The 22281-nt window shown below is 42.9% G+C and overlaps 2 protein-coding genes across 2 annotated transcripts; both read left to right on the top strand.

Annotated features, from left to right (window-relative positions):
• The first annotated feature begins 208 nt into the window (after positions 1-208).
• LOC149321682 (transmembrane emp24 domain-containing protein 9-like) lies at positions 209-6344 on the top strand. The gene is made up of 5 exons (XM_089526914.1): positions 209-410; positions 1511-1611; positions 3780-3905; positions 4043-4189; positions 4774-6344. The coding sequence occupies exons 1-5, from the start codon at positions 236-238 to the stop codon at positions 4921-4923; spliced, it is 699 nt and encodes a 232-aa protein (XP_089383040.1). The 5' UTR covers positions 209-235; the 3' UTR covers positions 4924-6344.
• A 3051-nt stretch (positions 6345-9395) lies between these two features.
• On the top strand, positions 9396-21192 carry LOC149321681 (beta-1,4-galactosyltransferase 7-like). The gene is made up of 6 exons (XM_089526904.1): positions 9396-9478; positions 12493-12843; positions 15087-15312; positions 15611-15694; positions 17168-17272; positions 20522-21192. The coding sequence occupies exons 1-6, from the start codon at positions 9429-9431 to the stop codon at positions 20675-20677; spliced, it is 972 nt and encodes a 323-aa protein (XP_089383030.1). The 5' UTR covers positions 9396-9428; the 3' UTR covers positions 20678-21192.
• The last annotated feature ends 1089 nt before the right edge of the window (positions 21193-22281 follow it).

The raw sequence follows: 22281 nt of genomic DNA, 5'->3' as shown, positions 1-22281 counted from the left end.
GAAAGAAGGGCCAAACGCTGGTCCTGCTCTTCCTTTGTGGCCGGGGCAGGGCTGGCGGAAGGCCTCCCAGCTCCAGAGGGCCGCCTACTGAGTCGTGGCCCTCAGAAGAGCGGGAGGGGCTTCCTTTCCGAGGCCTGCTGGGAGTTGTAGTCCGCCCCTTCCTTCCTTCCTTCCTGCCTCCCTGGTTGGGCTTACGTGGCCCCCGAGCAAGAGAGAGAGAGCGGAGGCGGGCAAGATGGCGTGTGCCGGGGCTCCCGTGGCGGCAGGGCTGAGGAGGCGGGCGGCGGTGGCGGTGGCGGCGGTGCTGGTGGCCGGGCTGGTCTCCCCCGGGGGGGCCCTCTACTTCCACCTGGGAGAGACCGAGCGCAAGTGCTTCATCGAGGAGATCCCCGACGAGACCATGGTCATCGGTGAGCAGGAGGCAGGGAGGGCCGGGAGAGGGCAAGGAGCAGCTGCGGGCACATGGAGGGGGCAGGAGGCGGGCCCAGGGCCCTGGAGCACCAGTCGGGTCGGGTCTGCTCGGGTTGAGCCAGGAGGAGGACAAGGGGCTCAGAAGGGGCAAAACGAACGGGGGCAGGGGCTGGGCAAGACAAGTAGCATCTATCCGCTTTTACTCAGGGTAGTCAACTAGACTTTAAAAAGGCAAAGGGGGGGGGGGGGATAGGAATATAAGCGTGCATTCAAGCCCTTTCCAATCAGGGTGACCCTAAGGAACCTGTCCTGGGGGTTTCTTGGCAAGAGTCAGAGGACCTTTGCATCGCTTTCCCCTGAGGCTGAGAGCAAGGGACTTGCCTAAGGTCAGCCAGTGGATTTCATGGCCAAGCAGGGAATAGACATGGCATCTCTTGGTCCACGTTTAGTCAGAATAAGTAAAAGGGACTCCAAAAGACCAAGGGGTGAGGGCTCTGGAGTATCAATTGTTGTTGTTCCTTCAAGTCATTTCTGACTTATGGTGACCCTAAGAAAACAGGTTTCTCTTGACAGGCTCCTTCAGAGGGGTTGCCACTGTTTGTTTGTTTTGTTTTTTTATTTATATACCGCTATTCCAAAGATCATAGCGGTGAACAGCAAGTAAGCTAATTTGCCCCAACAGTCTGGGTACTCATTTTAGCGACCTCGGAAGGATGCAAGCCTGAGTCGAGCTTGGGCCCTTTTGCTGGTCTTGAACTCGCAACCTTGTGGTTTTGAGTGAATGGCTGCAGTACAGGCATTTAACCACTGCGCCACCAGGGCTCCTATGACATTGAGAGATAGCTTACCAAGACTCTCCAGAGCCTTAGTCCAATACTCAAAACACTAATATAAATAGTATCTATTCAATCAGTTTTAGTCAAAATAAGTAAAATTGACTTTAAAGGCAAAAGGAGGGCTGTGACAAATGTGCATAAAAGTTGGGGGGGCATGTGTGTTGAAGATGGCAGCAGCGGCTGCATGCAGAGGAGCACATGGTGTTCCCTGTTGGGCAACTGGTTTCTTCCTCCCCTTCATTGCACTTCCTTTGGCATCACAGGGAACTACCGGACACAGCTGTTTGATAAGCAACGGGAAGAGTACCTTCCTGCCACTCCTGGCCTGGGCATGTTTGTGGAAGTGAAGGACCCCGATGAAAAGGTATGTAGGCCTGGAAGTTTGCTGGCACCCTCCATCTGAGGGTGGATGTATCTCTCCCAGGCATAGTGAATCTACAAGGTTTCTTTGCTTTAGACACACACACACACCATTGGGATGCAGTGGGATCTTGTAGCACCTTTGAGACTAACTGTGTGAAAGAAGTGGCAGAATAAGCTTTCATAGACTTGGTCAACTTCCTCAGATGCATGAAGACGACATTGACTTAGTTTACGGAAGCTCATGCTACCACTTATTTTGCACAGTTAGAGGCTGTCCACACTGCAGAAATAATCTATTTTGACACCACTTGAATGGCCATGGCTCCATGCTGTGGAATTCTGGGAACTATAGTTTTGTGAGACATTTAGACTTCTCTGTCAGAGAGGTGTGGTGCCACAACAAACTACAGTTCCCAGAATTCCATAGCATTGAGCTGTGGCAGTTAAACTGGTGTCAGATTAGACTGTTTCTGCAGTGTGGATGCAACCAAAGTGCTACAAGATCCCTTGGCATATAGATTTTTCAGGCTAACACAGCTGTGTCTTTGAATTCTACACCATCAGGAAAAGCACATACCTTGATGAATGTAAGGGTTGACCACAAAGTTGCTTGGAGGATTTGCACCCCTCTGGCATCCTGGGATTGGCAGTTTAGGGAGATGCATTATAGAATTCTCAGTCAGTGAGTTCTGGTGCCTCTAACTAAAATACAAATCCCAGGATTCCATAGGATGTAGCCATGGCAGTTGAAGTCGAATCAAAGTGTTATAATTGTATAATGTAAGTGGGCCTCCTATTGTTAAACAATAGTAACCACAAAAATACTCCCGCTTGCATAACGAAAAGTGGGGTTTGTATCTTTAAAGGCAGTGAGTTTCATTCAGTACTCAAAACAAATTCATGGGGCTCAGAATCCTTCCCTTTTGGGTATATACCTTTTGTGCTAGGGTGAGGGAGTAGAAAAGCATTGGTGAGGCTTCATTTTCAATTTTGTAGAAATAATACCACTATGAAGTCCTCACTACATAAGATACTTCCAGAACAGCCTGTTTTGGGATAATAATTAAGCACTGTTTTGAGATACATACATATATATATATATATATATATATATATTTGCCTTAGGGTGGGGTCACTGGCAAACTGTGCTTTGTTTCAAAAGTCCTGTGTAGAACTTTGCCATATAGGTAGTGCCATGAATGAGTATGTATAGAGCTCTCTGTTTTGTAAACAATCATCCTGATTTCCAAAGAAGAATCTAGAATATGGGTCTTATTAAAAATGTACAGCAAACTCCTTACTATATTGTTTTGCTCCTGGGTTGTATCCAGACTGCAAAATTATCTCAGTTTGATACTACTTTGACTGCCATGGTTTGTTCCTATGGAATTGTGGGATTTGTATTTTGGAGAGATATTTAGTGACAACCTGTGTAGTTTAATGATTTGGGTGTTGGATCAGGGCTCTGGGAGACCACGGTTTGAAATCACACATACTCAGCCTCAGAAGAATACAATGTCAAACCCCACTCTGAACAAATCTTGCTAAGAAAACCCCATGATAGGATTGCCATAAATCAGAAACAACTTGATGGCACACAGCAACAACAACATACTTAGAATTATCTAGTGCCCTCCCCTGAATTACAGTATTTAATGTTCTCAGGCAGAGAATTCTAAGTCCCTCACACTAAGTAACAAATTTCATGATTTCATAGGAAGGAGCCCTGGTATTTATAGTGGTTTCTGTATTCTATAGTTAAGCAATGAGGATATATGCACATTGCTTAATTATAGAATGGTGATAAAGAAAAACACTTTTTGTCACAAGAGCACACATCTTTTTCAGCCATAAATAATGTACTCTGAAAATAACCTATTACTATCATTTCCACCTCTTTCTCATGATTTTATGACATGATTGGATCTTGTTGCTTCCTACTATTCCTGGCCTGGGTATGATGGGATGTTGATTGACTCCAGCGTTGAACTTAACCTAAGAATGAAAGCCATTCCATGGTGTGTATAATAATTGGAAGTAATACATGAACAGGAATGGGAAATTAATTGAGAGGTGAATTCTTAAGTTACGTGAATTCCTGGCATAAACGTGTTTTTGGAAAATTGACTTTTCTCATGAGTTGCTCTCCTATCTCTGTTATGTTTGTAGGTGGTGTTGTCCCGGCAGTATGGCTCAGAGGGTAGATTCACCTTTACTTCACACACACCTGGGGAACATCAGATCTGCCTGCATTCCAATTCTTCAAAGTTTTCCCTTTTTGCAGGAGGCATGCTGGTAAGAGGATTGATGGGACAGTGGAAGGGAGAAGTTGTTGTCAGACTTGCTGGCCAAGCCAGCTCACGAGCCATCTTCCTCTGGTGGGTATCTACAGACCAGAGACTTTACTGCTTTTATTTTTTATTTCTTTGCAGAGGGTCCATCTTGATATCCAAGTTGGAGAACATGCTAATGACTATGCTGAGATTGCAGCCAAAGACAAGCTGAGCGAGCTGCAGTTACGTGTGCGCCAGCTCCTGGAGCAGATTGAGCAGATTCAGAAAGAGCAGAATTACCAGAGGGTAAGAGAGGAGGATTGAGCTCAGTGGCAGAACATCTAGTTTGCCTGCACATGATATCAGGTTCAGTCCCTAGTGTCACCATGTAAAAGGGTCAGGCAGCAGATGATAGAAAAAGTGAGATGCTGGTCATATGTTGTCAGTCAGAGTAATACTGCACTAAATACACAAATTTTCTGACATGGCCTACTCTGTTCCCATGAGATCCCAAGTGTGTCTCCCTTTTTTTAGGGCAATGTTTGTGTTCATGTAACATATTATTAGAGCCAGTGTGGTGTAATGGATTATGACTGGAGACCGTGGTTCAGTTCTGTGCTCTGCCATGGCTACCCACTTGGTAACCTTGGGCAAGTAATACACCCCATCAGCAACAGAAACTGCCATGATAGGTTTTCCTTAGAGCTGCCGTAAGGCACACAAGAACAGCAAACATATTGTTGCTTAGTTTGTTGAATTCAGTTTTCCAGACTGAGCTGTTGGCCCAAATCAGTTCATCGTGAAAAATGTAACTCATTGGCTCTTGATTATGAACAGGAAAGGGGAGAAGCTTACTTGTTTTTGTTTTTCTCTCTCTCTTTTTTGCTCAGTGGCGAGAGGAGCGCTTCCGGCAAACCAGTGAAAGCACAAACCAACGGGTTCTCTGGTGGTCCATTGTCCAGACTCTCATTCTTGTAGCCATTGGAATTTGGCAGATGAGGCATCTTAAAAGTTTCTTTGAGGCAAAGAAGCTGGTATAATCAGGGGGTGGGCTCAGCAAATGGCCTGCATTTTCCACAAGAACAGTTTCCAGTGCTTCCAATTATCTGCACTGGTCCCTTGGTCATTCTTTCCACCAGACTGGTTCTTGGTCAAATTCAGTGTCATCTACCTCTTTCTCTTGCTGCCCCTCCTTCTTCCTACCCAGCATCCCAGTCTGCTGTAATTCCACTGCAGCATATTGGCCTCATCAGGCACTGTTCCATCTGGATAATCAAGACCAGCCTGCCCCTGTTGCCTCCCATCATCTTTAACAATGTGCATCGAATGTGCTGGGCAGGGGGCCCTGTGCTCAGCCCTTTTCTTCTTTGGGAGTGTTCTTTGTTGAAATTAGACTCTTCTCTGAAGAGCACTCAGGACATTTTCTCTAGCCAGTATGACATACGTAAAAGCCAAGGAACTGCTGCCAGTTATGAGCCCGTTGTACTTGTACTAGTTCCGGTTTGTTAATGTCACCGGTATATTGCTCAGAAGGCATATGCTGAATGAGAAAATCAGGAGGCTGTGCCTACCCTCCTTTCCTGTGTATTCATAATGTGAATGGAATATAAAATGATTTGGGGGATGAACTGCTATGGAATTGGTGGAGCGATACTGGGGACTGTTTCTGAAATATTCTGTGTGTGTATGTTTTGTTGGGCTCAGAGGTGAATTGATGATTACTCAGCTACTAATCAGGGATAGCTAAGTAATGAGATTTATATGGCTTTCCATTTGCTTTCTCCATGTAGCTTTTTAGAATTATATTAGATTTTTCTGTATAAGTGCAGCTGCTGTTACTCTGGCACATCAACTACTTCATTTTCTTTCTAATATGAGCTTATAAGCAGTTGCAAGTTTGGTTCTACAATGCTGCTGTTCTTATAGCAGGAATATATGACAACATACTGTTTCATGCTGCTCCACCAACCTGGTCCTAACTGTTCTTATTTGGAAGTAAACCACATTTATTGCATTGGAATTTCCTATCCAGCAGTTTTCCAAAAATTATGCAGCCCAAATCTCACTGGGCTTTGTGTTGCTAAGTACATCCAGTAAATTAATACATGATTATCTTTCCAAAATTATGGAAACACTCCCTTGTTCCTCTCACCTAGATTTTGAGTTGCAGATTGAAGGGTGAAGGAGGGAACAGGCTTGACTCAGTTCAGACAACCATATTGAGCCAATAAGCCATTTCTTACTGGCTCTCTGGACAGGCAGTGCTTATGAGCCATAGTTATTCTGTTTGAAAGTCATGGGAAATATTGTGGTTTAACATGTCAGGATATAAGAACCAAATCTATGTGTGCAGAGGATGGGACAAAGAAGGAATGTGCTGGCAGATTCTCAGAGTTATTGCACCTGAACCTGGCTTTTGTTGTGTTTTGAAGATTGAATTAAAGGGTCTGTTGCTGGCCTCCATTGTCTTTTCTTCTTCTTCCCTAAACATCAATCTAAATAAGATTGTGAGGTAGTCGTATATTGTGTTGCCCTTGACATGTTTTCTGTCTGATCTGTGTTTCTGGGGAAAGACTCAAGGCAGACAAGTTACAATATTTCCATGCCTGCCCTTTCACAATGCCATGTGTTCATGCTTTCTTTTTAGTAAATAAGCAAACTTTTTTCCCAAGATTAAGCAGGAAAAAAAGATTATCGTGTCTCTTCCCTTCTCTAAATGTGAAAGGAAGGTTGTTGCTTGAGCAGAGTGCAGAATTATTTACAAATGGCAAGGGGACTATAAATTAGTCAGAACAACTGCAGTGAATCCTGCGAACGACACTGGCCATCAATTTCTAAAATGAATCTTCAGACTTTTGCTTGCTGCTGTAATGAATATCTTTTGTAACTGGATTAACAAAATTAGATTGTGGGTTAATATAGCTGAGATACTTGGGAATGGCCTCAGATTGCTGAGTGGTGTTCCCTAAAGTGCCTAATACAAGGTTGGAAACTATGAGTCTGATTTTCATATAGGAGAGCCAGACTGCCCTTCAGAACAACTCTTTGAGGGCACGACAGTGAATGACATTGTTGACAGGACTGTAGCTTGTTAGTCTAATACAGAAATCTGCTCAACCTTTCTAGTGATCACCTTTTAGTGCACCACACTATTTTTCAAAAGGGTAATGTAGTCACATGGTCCATTTTGAAAAATGAGATACTGGGTGATTATATTTCTAAACTGGTTGTGAAGGATTTGTGCCCTAGTCTCTTTCTTTGGAGGTCTTTAAACAGAGGCTGAGTGGCCATCTGTTGGGAGGTGCTTTGATTGTGAGTTCTTGCATGGCAGGGGGTTGGACAAGATGGTCCTTATGGTCTCTTCCAACTCCATGATTCTATGAGATGGATGAATACTGTTAGAATGGGAGTGAAGGGGCATGGGGTATTTTGCTTCTCAGACACCATGTGTTTAGGCCGGTACCACATGATAGCAGTTGAAGATTACTACTGCTGGGATCACCAAGTGATATGAAAGCTTAATTGGGTGACAGTTTAAACATTGAAAAGTAAAGTGTAAGATTAAGTGGTAGAATAAACAAAAGGGAGGGGCCGGATTTAATGCAAACTACATGCATACTACATGTGACCCAGGGATCAAATCCTGACTTGGCCATGTAAAGCAACTGGATGACCTTGACCAAGTCACACCCTCTCTGCCTCACAAGATGGCAATGGCCACCCCCCTCTGAAGAACCCTGATAGGTTTGCTTTAGGGTCGCCGTAAGTTGGGAAAGACTTGAAGGCACACAACAACACATTTATTTTTTGAGCTTGTTTTGGCTGTGGTTGCTACTGTTACTGCAAAATGAGAGATGATTAAAGATGGATGTTTTGCCTGCTAAGAATGAGTGCTAGTTTGGTGCCAACTTCTTTCTTTCAGTTAGTCTCAAAGGTGATACAAGATCTAGTTGCATACATAACACTGCTGTTCTGGTACTACGCCTTGATTTTTAACCCAAGACTTTACTGTCATGTTTTCCCCCCAAAATGACCCAATAGTTTTCAAGTCTCATCCCTTCCAAATAGGTTACAAAACCAGCCAATTATTCTCCCTACAAAGCATTGAAGCTCTCCAGAGGAGGATGACCAACATGGTGAAGGTTCTGGAACCCATGCCTTATGAGGGGAGACTTAAGGAGCTGGGGATGTTTAGCCTGGAAAAGAGATTAAGAGGTGACATGATAGCCCTGTGTAAGTAGCTGAAAGGGCATCACCCTGAGGATGGAGCAAGCTTGTTTTCTGCTGCTTGGGAGACTAGAACACAGAGCAATGAAGGCAAGCTTCAGGAAAAGAGATTCCACCTCAACATTAGGAAGAACATCCTGACAGTAAGAGTTGTTCAACAGTGAAACATGCTCCCTTTGAGAGTGGTGGAGTCTCATTTGGAGGTCTTTAAGCAGAGGCTGGATGGTCATTTGTTGGGAGTACTTTGATTGTGGGTTCCTGCGTGGCAGAATGGGGTTGGCCCTTGGGGGGTCTCTTCAAATTCTGTAAACATCTTCTAGTCTCAAAGATACTACAAGATTCCCTTTCATACCCTATAAGGAGTGGCTTAGGGAGCTGGGTATATTTACCTTGGAGAACAGAAGGATAAGAGATACAAACAAAAATCCATCAGTGATAACTTTATTGGCCAGCTGAAATGCACAATATACTTGTTGCAAGCTTTTGAAACTCCGTGGGCTTCTTCATCAGGCAAGATGTAATATAAACCAAACAGGAGGGGGGGGAGACAAAAAAATTAGGAGATATTACTCAGATGCTTGCATTTTGTTGTTTCAGTCCTTAGTGAAGATGGTATGCTGGGGAGGATATCTTGCAGGCAGACTCTTCCTCCTTCTGGCCATGCCACAATAGGGAGATTTTCACAGTCCGGGAAATTTAAAGTCTATTTGCATCTCAACAGGGAACCCTCTTTCTCAGTCCCATATGTCTCCATTCCAGTGAGGTCATAGGCCTCTTTGTAGGCAGAGAACAATAAGAGGTGACACATTATGGTAATGGTTAAGTATTTGAAGGGGTGTCATACTGAGGATGGAGCAAGCTTGTTTTCTGCTGCTCCAGAGAATATGGAAGCAGTAGATTCAAACTAGAGGAAAAGAGATTCCTCTTAAACATCAGGAAGGCCTTCCTGACAGTAAGAGCTGTTCGACAGTGGCACACACATCCATCCCCTCAGAGAGTGAAGGAGTCCCCTTCTTTGGAGGTCTTTACACAGAGGCTGGCTGGGGGTGCTTTGATTGAGAGTTCCTGCATGGCAGAATGGGGCTGGACTAGGTGGCCCTTGGGGTCTCTCCCAACTCTAGGATTCAATGAGTCTTCCCTCCCAGCCCCGCCAGGAACACTTAAGGCCCCTTTGCGCCTTCGCCTGGGAACCAAAGTGAGGCGGAACCACTAGTGAGGGGCGCGTTTCTGCTGTGGGGGAGCCCTTTTGCCGACGGACTGTGTGTGTGTTCAAGCCAACGTGTCCCGGGCGGGGAGTCCTCCCCGGCCAAGCGGCGGGATGTTCCCGTCCAGGCGCAAGCCTGCCATGTACCGACGCCCGGGAGGAGGGTAAGCAGGAGGCCGGGAGGAGGGGGCCCAGGAAGGTTTGGGGCAGGCCAGGGACGGGAGCCAGAGGAGAAGCCCTGCTGGAGGAGAAGGCTGCATCCACACTAGAGAAACAATCCGGTTTGGCTCCGCTTTAACTTGTTGTCTGGCTCTTTGCTATGGCATTCTGGGAGTTGGAGTTTGTTGTGGGGCCCAGAGCGGAGCCCCAACTCCCAGAACTCCAACTCCCAGAATTCCATAGCAAAGAGCCAGACAACAAGTTAAAGCGGAGCCAAACCGGGTTGTGTCTCTAGTGTGGATGCAGTCATGGTGTGGTGGCTATAGAGCAGAGGGACCAGACTACTGCAAAGTAGGGCAACGTGTAGGACCTTCCAGGAAGAAAATGGAGGGCGTGACCAATGAAAAGCTGGAAACACTCACAGAAATTTAGGTCCACACTTCTTAGCCATGCTCCAAAAGGGTGAAGGGTCTGGAAACCATGTCTAGTGAGGAGAGACTTAGGGAGCTGGGGATGTTTAGCCTGGAGAAGGGAAGGTTAAGGGGTGATGTGATAGCCCTGTTTAAATACTTGAAGGGATGTCATATTGAGGAGGAAGCAGGCTTGTTTTCTGCTGCTCCAGAGACTAGGACCCTGAGCAATGGATGCAAGCTAAAGGGAGATTCCAGCTCAACATTAGGAGGAACTTCCTGACTGTAAGGGCTTCCTCGGAGTGTAGTGGAGTCTCCCTCCTTGGGGGTCTTTAAGCAGAGGCTGGATGGCTATCGATCCCAGGGGGTGCTTTGATTGAGAGTTCCTGCATGGCAGAATGGGGTTGGACTGGATGACCCTTGTGATCTGTTCCAACTCTGATTCTGTGAAATAGAGAACATTTTGAAACTTCTCCTGAACAGAAGGTTGAAATGTAGGACATGTCCAGGAAAAGAGAACCTTTGGTCACCCTGCTATGGAGAGAAAAAAGCAGGATGATGGGCCCTTAATAGTTGGGAAGTAAGGTTACTTCCCTTGCTAATGGGTACATAAATAGTTGAGTGCTAAGAATTGGTGGGAAAGCATTGTGAGTCTGGGGTTGCCAGAATGAAAACTGGAGTGGGCTCTTGTACCTTTGATGGTTGTTTAGAACAGGGGATTTCAGCAGGTGTGCAAATTTTTAAGTCTGCCAAGCCTAATTTGTGACTTGTCCAGAGATGTTTCACAGGATGAGTACTGAGGGGAAAGCCAGAATAATAGAGCTGGAGGCAGCAATTGTCGTCCCACTTAGCTCTTTCTCTTTCAAACATTGGAATTTGTTTCTGAGCCACAGCAAAGTTTATTTTCCACTCAGATAAGTTTTGAACAAAAATAATGACCATGGAGTTTTTATATAAATTCAACCTAGATAACAATAAAATTAAAGTAATTAAATAAATAATTAAAGGTTTCCCATACCTTGAATCAAACATTGATCAGAACGGAGATTGCAATCAAGAAATCAGAAGACTAGGAATGGGAAGGGCAGCCATGAAAGAACTAGACAAGATCCTAAAGTGTAAAGATATACAACTGAACGCTAAAGTCAAAACATCCAAGTTATTGTATTCCCTATCACCACGTATGGATGTGACAGCTGGACAATGCAGAAAGTGGATAAGAAAATCAACATATATAGATGTGGTGCTGGAGAAGAGCACTGAGGATCCCATGGACAGCCAGAAAGGCAAACAGTTGGGTCCTAGGACAGATCAAGCCTGAACTCTCCCTGGACGCCAGGATGACTGAATTGAGACTATTGTATTTTGGCCACATCATGAGAAGGTACAACTCATTAGAAAAGACAGTGATGCTGGGGAAGGTAGAATCATAGAATCCTAGAGCTGGGAGAGACCACAAAGGCCATCCAGTTCAACCCCATTCTGTCATGCAGGAACTCACAAAGCACCCCTTAGACATCCAGCCTCTATTTAAAAACTTCCAAAGAAAGAGGCTCCTCTGCTCTCTGAAAAAACATATTCCACTGTTGAACATCTCTTAATGTCAGGAAGTCCCTCCTAATGTTGAGGTGTAATCTCTTTTTTTGCAGTTTGCATCCATTGGTTCAGATCCTGTTCTGTGGAGCAGCAGAAAACAATGTTGCTCCCTCCTCAATATGACATCCCTTCAAATATTTAAACAGGATTATCATATCACCTCTTAACCTTCTCTTCTCCAGGCTAAACATCCCCAGCTCCCTAAGCCATTCTTCATAGGGCATGGTTTCAAGATACTTCACCATTTTAATTGCCCTCCTTTGGACACGCTCCAGTTTCTCAACATCCTTTTTTAATTGTGATGCTCAGAACTGGACACAGTATTCCAGGTGGTAGAAAAACCTCATGCCAGATGCATAGATGCCAGGGGCGAAATAGACCACCTCTTCTGAAAGGAGACTGGGGCTGCAGGAACTGAACACCGTAGCCGCAGTCTGCTTTTTTGCCGGCTGAAAAAGGAGTGGCAAAGAGCTTTTCCTCCCCATTACAGCTGGAAACTGGTTTCCATGCACTTTGGTGGCCTGCAGCATATAAACACCATGCCACCAGAGCTTGAGAACAGAAGTGTTCAGGATTTTTTATATTTGTGGATTTTGGAATATTTGCATATACATAATGAGATATCTTGGAGATGGGATCCAAGTCTAAATGTGAAATTCATTTATGTTTCGTATACACCTTATACACATAACCCGAAGGAAATTTTATACATAATACGTTTGATAATTTTGTGCATGAAACAAGGTTTGTGTACACTGAACCAACAGAAAGCAAAGGTGTCACTGGACAATGGACAATTTTGGATTTTGGAGTATTTCGGATTTTGGAATTCTGGATAAGGGATACTCAGCCAGTAGAATGACAATCCCTATGATTGCAGGACAACCTGTAGAATGGCAATCCCTATGATAGCAGGCCATCCTTAAAACTGTTTCTGTCCATCTTTCCCTCTTTTGTGCTTGGGTTACCCTTATCATGCCTCATTGTGTTGTATCGCCTTGATTTTGCTTCAGGTCCTGTCGGCCACTGAGCATCCTACCCTGGAAATGCTCTCTCTTTCAGCTCTTCTTTGTTGCTCTGTTGCTGGGTTTTCTCTCCCTGCTGTGGCTACAGCTCAGCTGCTCAGGAGATATGACAAGAGGCCGAAGAGTGGAGGCTACAGTGCCTCAGAAACCCTGCACCTTTGAACCTCTACCTCAGCTTCCTGATGACCCATCATGGGGGCCACACCGCCTAGCAATACTGGTGCCTTTTCGGGAGCGCTTTGAGGAGCTGCTTACTTTTGTGCCCCACATGCATCGTTTTCTCAGTAGGAAGAAAATTCGCCATCATATCTTCATACTTAACCAGGTGGATCATTACAGGTACTGTAAGGTATGGGTTAATGCAAAGCCCATGCTCTGCTTTTTTCTCTGTGTTCTGACTTATTGTCTATCTTAGATTTTGTACATTCCCTTCTCAGAATGGCTTTGATCTCAGCACAGAAGGAACAGAAATAGAGATCTTCCCTGTTTCTGAGAAGTACCCTTTTCTGCATCTGAGAGATGTGCAAGCTGGAGTTTATATCTGATGTTCCTGTTAGTGAAGTAAATCTTGGGTAACTGCTAAATATCTCAAACATTTATTGCAAAACAACACATCTAGGAATTTTCCTAGATTTTACTGGCTCTTCCTTTGTCCTCCCCACTGAAGTACGTACCATTGCTATTCCCTGATTCTGACATTGTCAAATGTTAAATTTCTTTTCTCTCTCTCTCTCTCTCCCTCTCTCTCTCTCTCTCTCTTTTTTTTTTTTTTTTTTTTTAGGGGATCTAGTGACTGTTTCTTTTTAAGACAGAATTGTGTATAACATAGCCTGGCAGCTCTAATTTGAAACTATTTTTTCCTTCAGTTAATTTATAAGGATAAATAATAATTTATTTGTGACAGTTTGTCACAAAGGTATATATTTTTCCAACCATGTAATGTCTGGGTTGGATTCTTTTCACACCCCATAGGTTTGACTTTTGGACCTTGGGTTTAATTTCATTTTTAATATATTTAACATTGTTTCCAATATCCATGTCGAGTTTTTCTTTTGTTTTTCTAAAATGATTAAGATGCAAAATATGAGATGGGTTTCAGTGTGCTTAACTACATTGCCTTCATTTTCTGTCTCCTCTGAGGTATTCACTATCATTCCTCCAATTCTATATCTCAGTTCACTTGTTCATCTGTGATTTTCCTTATCCCTCTCTTTTTAGATTCCCTATCTTTCATATTTTTGGAGGGTCGGTGTAAGAAATAAAGTTACATTTGTATTCTATGTAGGTATATGGATCCATGTTTTGAAAAATAAAAAAAATTAAGATGATTCTTCCAATGATAGTAATCATGAACAGCAGGTATACAACAATAGTGTCTGTATCAGTCATGCAAAATGCTTGCTATTTAGATCGAGCAAGATGTTGTGCAATAAAACCAGCTAACTGACTGTTCATTGGATATTACAGAGTACACCTTCTCCACACATATGTCAGTTGGTCATGACCTATTAAGCCCTATATGGCTTGAGTCCAGACTATCTGAAAAACCCCATACACACCTGTAGGAATTCTAAAGTCTTCAGGGGAAGGCTTTCTCTCAGTCCCACCATCATCACAGGCTCACTTGGTGGGGACACGAGAGAGAGCCTTCTCAGTAATTGCTCCCACACCCTTCCACAGGACACCCTTCCACAGGAGGTTAGACTGGCCTGCTTTTGTTCAAGCAGGCTTTTAATATATAATCTTTTTTTAAGGAGGCTTTTATATGGAGTGGTGTTGTTATTCTTTTTAATATTTAATGCAATTGTATATTGTTTAGCAAGATCATTTTAATTTTAAAAAATTATTGTAAAGTTTTAAACTGATTTTATCTGTTAGCTGCTTTAGGTCTCTTTCCAGGAGAAAGGTGGAATATCCATCTACTAAAATGAAATAATGAAATAAGTTTTAAGTAGGTTAAGTGGCTGCTTAACCAACTCAATTGTAACAGGTATTACCTGACTTCTTAAATAAAATTCCAAGCCATGTTTCTAGGATCCCAAGTCAGTCTCTTATTTAAGGACTGACCATCTATTGGTTTATTCAGCATGTGTGGTTTTAATAAAATCCTCCTGATTTCAAGATGCATATAGAAAATACATAGAAAATGATAAATAATGAGTGTGATTTGAATTTGCAAAGGCGAAGGTAGCTTTGCTCTAAAAAATTATTTGTTCATCATTTTGCTTCTGTATGCTAGTTGTATGTCTTCTTGTGTCTTGTGCTTTTTCACCTCAGATCCCTCATAGTCCTAGAGGGGAGAAATAACCTTAAAAATATGCACACAAATAAAGTGCATTTGTTCTATCTTCTGGTCAGTAGTGGTACAAACCATACCACACAGGATGGAAACATGTGGCCTTTGCATTGCATTTTCCACTGCCTCTTACCTTTGGCTATGCCTGGAGCTGCTAGGAGTTGCAGTCCAACATGTAGAGCAGCATGTTTCCTACCTCTGCCATTGGACAGAGTTCTGACACATAGGTAGCTGATTAAAACTTCATGACTCAGGCTCAACCTATTTGCTTCGGTCTCTTGGACAGGTTTAACAGAGCATCTTTGATCAACGTGGGCTTCCTAGAAAGTGGAAATGACACGGACTATATTGCCATGCATGATGTGGACTTGCTACCTCTCAATGAGGAACTGGACTATAGCTTCCCAGCTGCTGGACCTTTCCATGTGGCATCACCTGAATTACATCCTCTTTATCACTATAGCACCTATGTAGGTGGCATCTTACTGCTTACCAAGCAGCACTTTCGAATGGTAAGTGTATTTGTGCATTTTGGATTTTTTTCCAGAGAGAATAAACATTTGCTGTTATTGATATTTTAGTGGATGCATATTGTTGGACTAGTTGCTTAAGAGTTTACAGCTGTACTTTGCATTTACTGGCTTCAGATATAGAAAATTCTCCTCCCTTAATGCTAAAGATGTCGCTGCTTTGAAGTAGTTGTGCCAGCTGGTTCTCAGTACAGACAGCAGCACACTTCACAGCCTCTGCCTCAAGTTTAATTGCAGGGAAATTACTCTTAAATTAACCACTTCTTTATTGTTGTTTCAGTGTAATGGAATGTCGAACCGCTTTTGGGGCTGGGGCCGAGAGGATGATGAATTTTATCGCCGTATTAGAGGAGCTGGACTTCAAGTAAGGACTCAGCATGGCTCTCTGTGGAATTTGGGGGCTTTGGAAATTAAGTTTTCAGTCTAGACAGACCTTAGAAAGTTGCTTTTTAAAAAATCTGTTCATTATATATCTGAAAACAAAGACCCCAAAAGTAATTCATTAATTTTACAATTGATTGATTGTTAGGTATTCCATTCTGGGATATTTTAAAACTTTCTTTTAACCCAGAAAATTAAGAGAGCACATGAAATTTTGCTCAAAGTGCCTCTTTTAAAAGTGTGAGAAAATGGTACAATTCCACCTAAAAGGTAATGACTGAAATATGCTACCTTATTTCAGTGCTTCTCAATTATTTTCTGTCATGCCCCCCCTAGGAAGAAAAAAACATTTCACGCCCCCCGCGCGACTGTAAATAGTATCATTTGTCTATAAAATTGTTATAAGTACACCTCTGCATAACAGAGCCTCGCGCCCCCCCTGGGGGGCCCGCCCCACTATTTGAGAAAAGCTGCCTTATTTAATAATGTAATACTATTGCACATCCATGGCTTTTTAAAAATGTAACAGTTTACAGGTAACAATGTCACTTATGCTGTATTATTTGCAAGCTCTGGCTCAGACACCCATTTTTGCAATTTTGTGCATTTTACTCAAATGTAAGAGAAAGACATGTCAACAAAAACTCAATTTGTGTGCTGTACCCAAAAAGAAACAATGAAAAATAGCACAGTACAACAATCTAGCTTCTGTGCATCCATGCAGAAATAAAGAAAGACTGGTTATTCAGGCGTTTACATAGGGAGCAAATTCTGAAATCAAAACCCACCCAGTTGTAGTGGAGATACCGATGATGATAAGCAACACAAAAGCCTTCCTTTGCAAGCAGAATCTCTTGTAGCTCCACATTCTAGGAAGAAATTAACTGTAAAAGTAACTGTTAAAAATTTAGTTATACCAGAAAAAGTGTGAAATCCCTCACCCAATTTTCAGTTATAATTTAGTTACATCTTCATTACTGGGGGAAGTAATTACAGGTAACTCGTTATTTGGCTGTTAGTTCCCTATGCTTTTTCCAGGTCTGTGAAACAGCAGCAGCAAAGGAGGATAGATGAACTCTGTATGAGTAAGTGAAGGCTGCCAGCTCTGAGTAGGGTATTTCTCCAGTGCCTGCCATGTGGAGGGCAGTTCTCCACCTGACAATGATGTCATGTCTACTGTCCTCTGCCATTGTTACATCTGCAGCCCTTTTCTTTTGCCACCTACTATGCTGCCACCTGCAAAGTTATTCCAATATAGTTACCCAGTAGGAACCCAGCCTCTATAACTAATAACTTCCAGTCTTTTGAGTATGGGTCTGCCATCAAACTCTTTCTCCATTTCCCAGAGACAGATTTGACATAGGCAGATCTTCTCCTATACTTTGTGATTTTTCAGAGATTTATGACCTCAGGGAAGTGACTCATGCAAACTGTTCCTTTTTAATTATTATTTCAGCTCTTCCGGCCCTTGGGCATTACAAGTGGATATAAGACATTCCAACATTTGCATGACCCAGCTTGGCGCAAGAGAGACCAGAAGCGCATTGCTTCCCAGAAGCAGGTGGGAGTTTCTTCTATGGGAAGTGGATGAAGGATGTGTGTGTGTGTGTTGCAATTGGGAGATGTTGCTTTACTTGTGCAGGGACTGGCCCCATGACACTGCAGTTAGGTTCCCTATTACTCTTTAGGTAGACTTTACCTTGTAATCTAGGAAAGGAGTGGCCACCTTCGGTTAGTAGGGGAAACCGTTTTTTGTCCCCAAGGACTGTCTGCGGGTCATAACAGGCCCCAAAAGGCACTCCAAAATATTTGAATAGGAAGCGTCTGGCCGTCCATTTCATGTTATGACATTTAAAAAAAAACTTTTAGGAATGGATGGGGTGATAATTACTCTATTATAAAGAAAGGCTATTTCTCCTGGAGGCCTCCAGAAATAAAGACATTCAGTTTTAACTGGATTTTTTTTCCCAGTGAGATTTGGGGGAATTGTGGCAGGCTGCAGAAATAACCTTGGCACTCCATGGAGCCCTGTGCTTTTTACTTAGCGCATACTTTAGGTGGTGGTCTTGGCCAGTAGTATAACTCCCCAATAATCAGAGGGCAGAGATATATATGTATGGCCAGAAACTCATAGAACTTCTACAGGTCTACATATTAAAGAAAGAGTACTGTATATACTTGTGTACATGTCGACCTCATGTATATGTCAAGGGAAGGTTTCAGGGTCAAAATCATGGATTTTGATATGACCCATGGATAAGTTGAGGGTAAAACATAGGGGGCTATAAGAAAGGACCTCTCTGGACCTCTCCCAACCACCAATTCCCAGGTGCTGGAGGATTTAACATTGCATTGATAAGAGAAGCAAGTGGTATTCAATGGGGAGTTTTTTACCTGGGAAGAGAAGCCTTGCAGATCGGACTGGGGAGAGAAGCAAGTGGAATTATATGGAGTGTTTTTTCCATGGGCAGAGAAGCCTGGCAGATTGGATTGGGGAGAGAAGGAAGTGGAGTTAAATGGGGAGACTTTTCCATGGAAAGAGGAGGCTTGCACATTGGACTGGGGAGAGAAACAAGTGGAGTTAAATGGGGAGTTTTTTCCATGGGAAGACAAGCCTTGCAGATCGGACTGGGAACCTCTTTCACGCACACACACATACAGAAAAATGGAGCACGTGGCTTGCTTGTTTTAGGAGCTTTCTGAGCAGTACTAGTGTATTGTCTCATATATAAGTTAACCAAGGATTTTAGGGTCAATTTTGGGGCATAAATTTCTCGATTTATTGTACAGTATATACGGTAATTTACAATATCATCTTTTTAAAAACATAATTACTAAATGCCCAAACTACAACACACCGTGGAACTGGACACCAGATGCCAGGGTAGAGGCAGGCATCTAGATTTATATCAAAAGATGCCTCTCCCTTCAGCATGCACCCCACATTGCGGCAAGGGGGGGGAACACACCTTTTATTCAGTTACCCCTTCCTTTCAAAATTGGGAGGGTTTTTGTGTGTACATAAGCAAACATGGCATACCTTTCCCCTTGCTGTTTTGTCTCAACCCTAATATGTTTGTAAAGCAGTGTCTATTATTAATTTTCAATCATGAACTCCAATAATGGTATGATTATACTGCACAGTGTGGCCTATGGAATGTGACAGAGAATCCAGATCTAGGTACAGGTGTTGCCCACTTTTCAGTGAATCACCTTTTGACACTATTAAATTATTACCAGAACCCATTTATTCAATATGTGATCTGCTCTTTTGACAAATAATAGCACAAATAGTATGAATACCTATACAGTGCTATATTATAAGCACACAACGACACAACAAATGACTTCTACATTATATGATACACAGAATGTATGAAAAGAGATGGCTCTTTGCATGACACTGTTGTGACCACACTTTTTTTCTTTTTTAACTTGGTGTCATCTTTTCGTTCAGTCTGTGTGTTGTATACTGTAGAAGTCGTTCATGGTGTTGTGTGCTTATAATACAGCACTGTACAGATAGTCATATTTCTATTTATGCTTATACAGTAATATATTATATAGTATAAGTTCCACATTTCAACTATTTCCACTTTTTGACACAGTTCTGGTCCCTAACCTGTCAAATAAGTGGGGGACTACTGTATAGAATTCAGGAAATCTTCTCTCTTCTCCTAAATCCACGTAGAATTATGGAATTGGAAGGGGCCCCATGGGCCATTGGGTCCAACCTCCTATTCAGTCCAGCTACAGCATCCCCCAACAGCCTATTTTAAAGGCATCCAGAGAAAGCAACCCACCACCTCTTTATGTAATAGGTTTCTTGACCAAACTACTCTTACTATCAGGAAGTTCTGTCAGTTCCTTCTTATGTTCAGCTGAAATCTACCATCTTGTAACTCAAGAGCATTAGGCTGAGTCTTACTCTCTGGGGCAGCAGAGTACAAGCCCATGAGACAGGTGCAGTCATGCCACCATCTCTTCGCCAGGCTGAGTTTCTTCAACCTTTTCTATGTTTTGTTCTCCATATAACTTAGTATCCTTGTTCTCTGAACATGCTATATCCTTCCTAAAATGTGACCAGAAATTAACACAGTACCCTTCATGAGGCCTAACTAATGCTCAGTATACTGGGATTATTGTTTCCCTTGACTTGAAAACTATGGTTGTATTAATGCAGGCTAAAATATCATTTGCCACTTATGATACAGCATTGTACTGCTAGGCCATGTTCAACTTATGATCAACAATCCCAAGATCTTTTTCACATGTAGTACTGTCAGGTCAATTATCCCCCATTCTGTATGTGTGCATTTCTTTTTTGTAGCCTAAATGTAGAGTTTTGCATTTGTGTTTGTTGAATTTTATTAGTTTCAGCTTCATTATAGAAAAAATTTTTGAAGCAGAGGGCGAGTTTTGCTGAAAACAATGTATAAGGTGGCATTCTCTGCATCCTTCCTAGTGATGCCTGGAAAGTATTGAACATAAATTTGCTAAATTCACAAAAGTGCTCCAGAAACTTTCTAATGTGAATCTTGTTACATAAGTGAATTTACATAACTTACTTTGCTTACAGACTCAACAGTGTGATGCTGTGTAATTCTGGATTATTCCAGAACTCTTGATTATTCTAAATTTCCCCCTTGTCATAAAAGTGCTCTCAGCCTGTGCCTTTCTTTTTAATGTTCTCTCTGCTTGCTTAAGGCCTTTTGTTCAAATTGCACTCATACTCTGTTCCATGTTGCCATTCTTTGCTATCCTACTCTGGATCCATATACATGACATGTGGCACTTTGTTTCTATGCAGGAGCAGTTCAAGGTGGACCGTACTGGAGGTTTGAATAACCTTGAATACAGAGTGGAGTCACGCACTTCATTAAATGTGGCAGGCGCTCCCTGCACAATCCTCAACATCTTGCTAGAATGTGACTCCAGTGAAACTCCGTGGTGCACATTTAGCTGAACTATCTCCTGCATAAACTGCCTATTGTCTTGCTGCTGGAGCAGTAACAGCAGCAGCTAGTCACCAGTGCTGCACCTGGACTCATTGGAGGGAAATCCTTCTGCAGGAATCTGCAGCAGAGCATTGGATACCCCTGAGTCAGATGGTTAAAAAGAAGAGGACTGAGCATCCACATCCATTGACAGGCAAATACACAGTGCTGCCTTTTCCACGTCACAATGAATGCAGAGGCACTGGCAAGATTAAATAGATTGAGTCCTTGCTCAGTCTGTTTGCCATTTTGAAAGATGGTATCTCAGCTACCTACATCTCAAGTGAAGGAATTTTAAGAGTCAGTTCATGACTACTAGCTTTCTTTCTCTCTGCCTGCCAGGGTTCTAACACCTAGGTGATAACAGGCAGCTAGGGTTGTAGACTTGTCAGAGTCCTTTGTGCCCAGGCTAGTACATACAGGACTCACTGTCTGGTTATTTTCTTTGAACTTTGCTTCTTCATGATAAAATATGCATAAGCAACTGCTGCTATGAACCCCTTACCTGCCCCCAACTCTTGCTCCAGGGGTGGCCTTGCTAAGAGTGGACAGCTTGCACTCTGTCTTTAAGAGCATCAGCTGAAACCACCTCACCTAAATCCATAATGGTCAAAGATCTTGTTCTTAAGGTTTCTTGGGCTGTAAACGCTGCTGCGTCATTGCACTAAAGCCATGAAAGTGATTGGATACTGAAGGAATACTGCAGTTGGAATAAACAGAATTGTAGAATTCACTATCACAACCAGTAGCAATGGGTGTAAATATGGATGGATTTAAAGGGGGAACTAAACTGGATAAATTTATAGAGGCTCATAGTGCCATCAGTGGCTTCTAGTTAAAAAGGTTATATGTTGCTTCCAGTATCATAGACAATTGTCACGTGTCTTCAAGTCATTTCTGACTCATGGCAACCCTAAGGCAAACCTACCCCTGAGTTTTCTTAGCAAGATTTGCTCAGAGTGCGGTGAGATCAGAGGCAATATGCCTCTCAATACCAGCTGCTGGGGAGTGTCAGATGGAGGGGGCTGTTGTCATGTTTCACTGGCAGCTGGTTGGCCACAGTCTGAATGGAATGTTGGAGTACATGGGCCTTGATCTGATCCAACATGGCTCTTATGTGCATGGATAAATGCAGTGCCACAAAAATACCAAATGCTCCTGGTATGTACCTTCACCCTTTTTGCTACCAATATAACATGAGATCCATCAGTGCCATTCTCTTCATAGAACTGTTTCCATTATAAAAAGGCTGATTTCTCCTTACTGCATCCTCAAACCTGCTCAGGACCTCCCCGAAGTACATTGTTTTAAGGTGTGGGAGGGGAAGAAAGTCTGATCCGCTAGTGTATATTGGATTTAAGCCATAACTTTCTCATCCTGGAATCTGGAACCCTGACCTAAAACCATCCTTCTGAACTATGTTTAGCTTTTCTCTTGTTGCGGTGTGCCTTCAAGTCATTTCCAACTTATGGTGACCCTAAGGCGAACCTATCATGGTTTGTTGTTTTTTTTTTTTGGTGGGGGAGGGGGTAAGTTTCTCAGAGAAGGTTTGCCATTGCATCCTCTGAGGCTG

Source organism: Sceloporus occidentalis, unplaced genomic scaffold (assembly GCF_023333645.1).
Source record: "Sceloporus occidentalis isolate IW3139 unplaced genomic scaffold, rSceOcc1.0.p SCAF_1, whole genome shotgun sequence".
Classification (NCBI taxonomy): Eukaryota; Metazoa; Chordata; class Lepidosauria; order Squamata; family Phrynosomatidae; genus Sceloporus; species Sceloporus occidentalis.
Note: the sequence above shows the minus strand (reverse complement) of the source record. Positions and strands in the feature narration are given on the sequence as shown.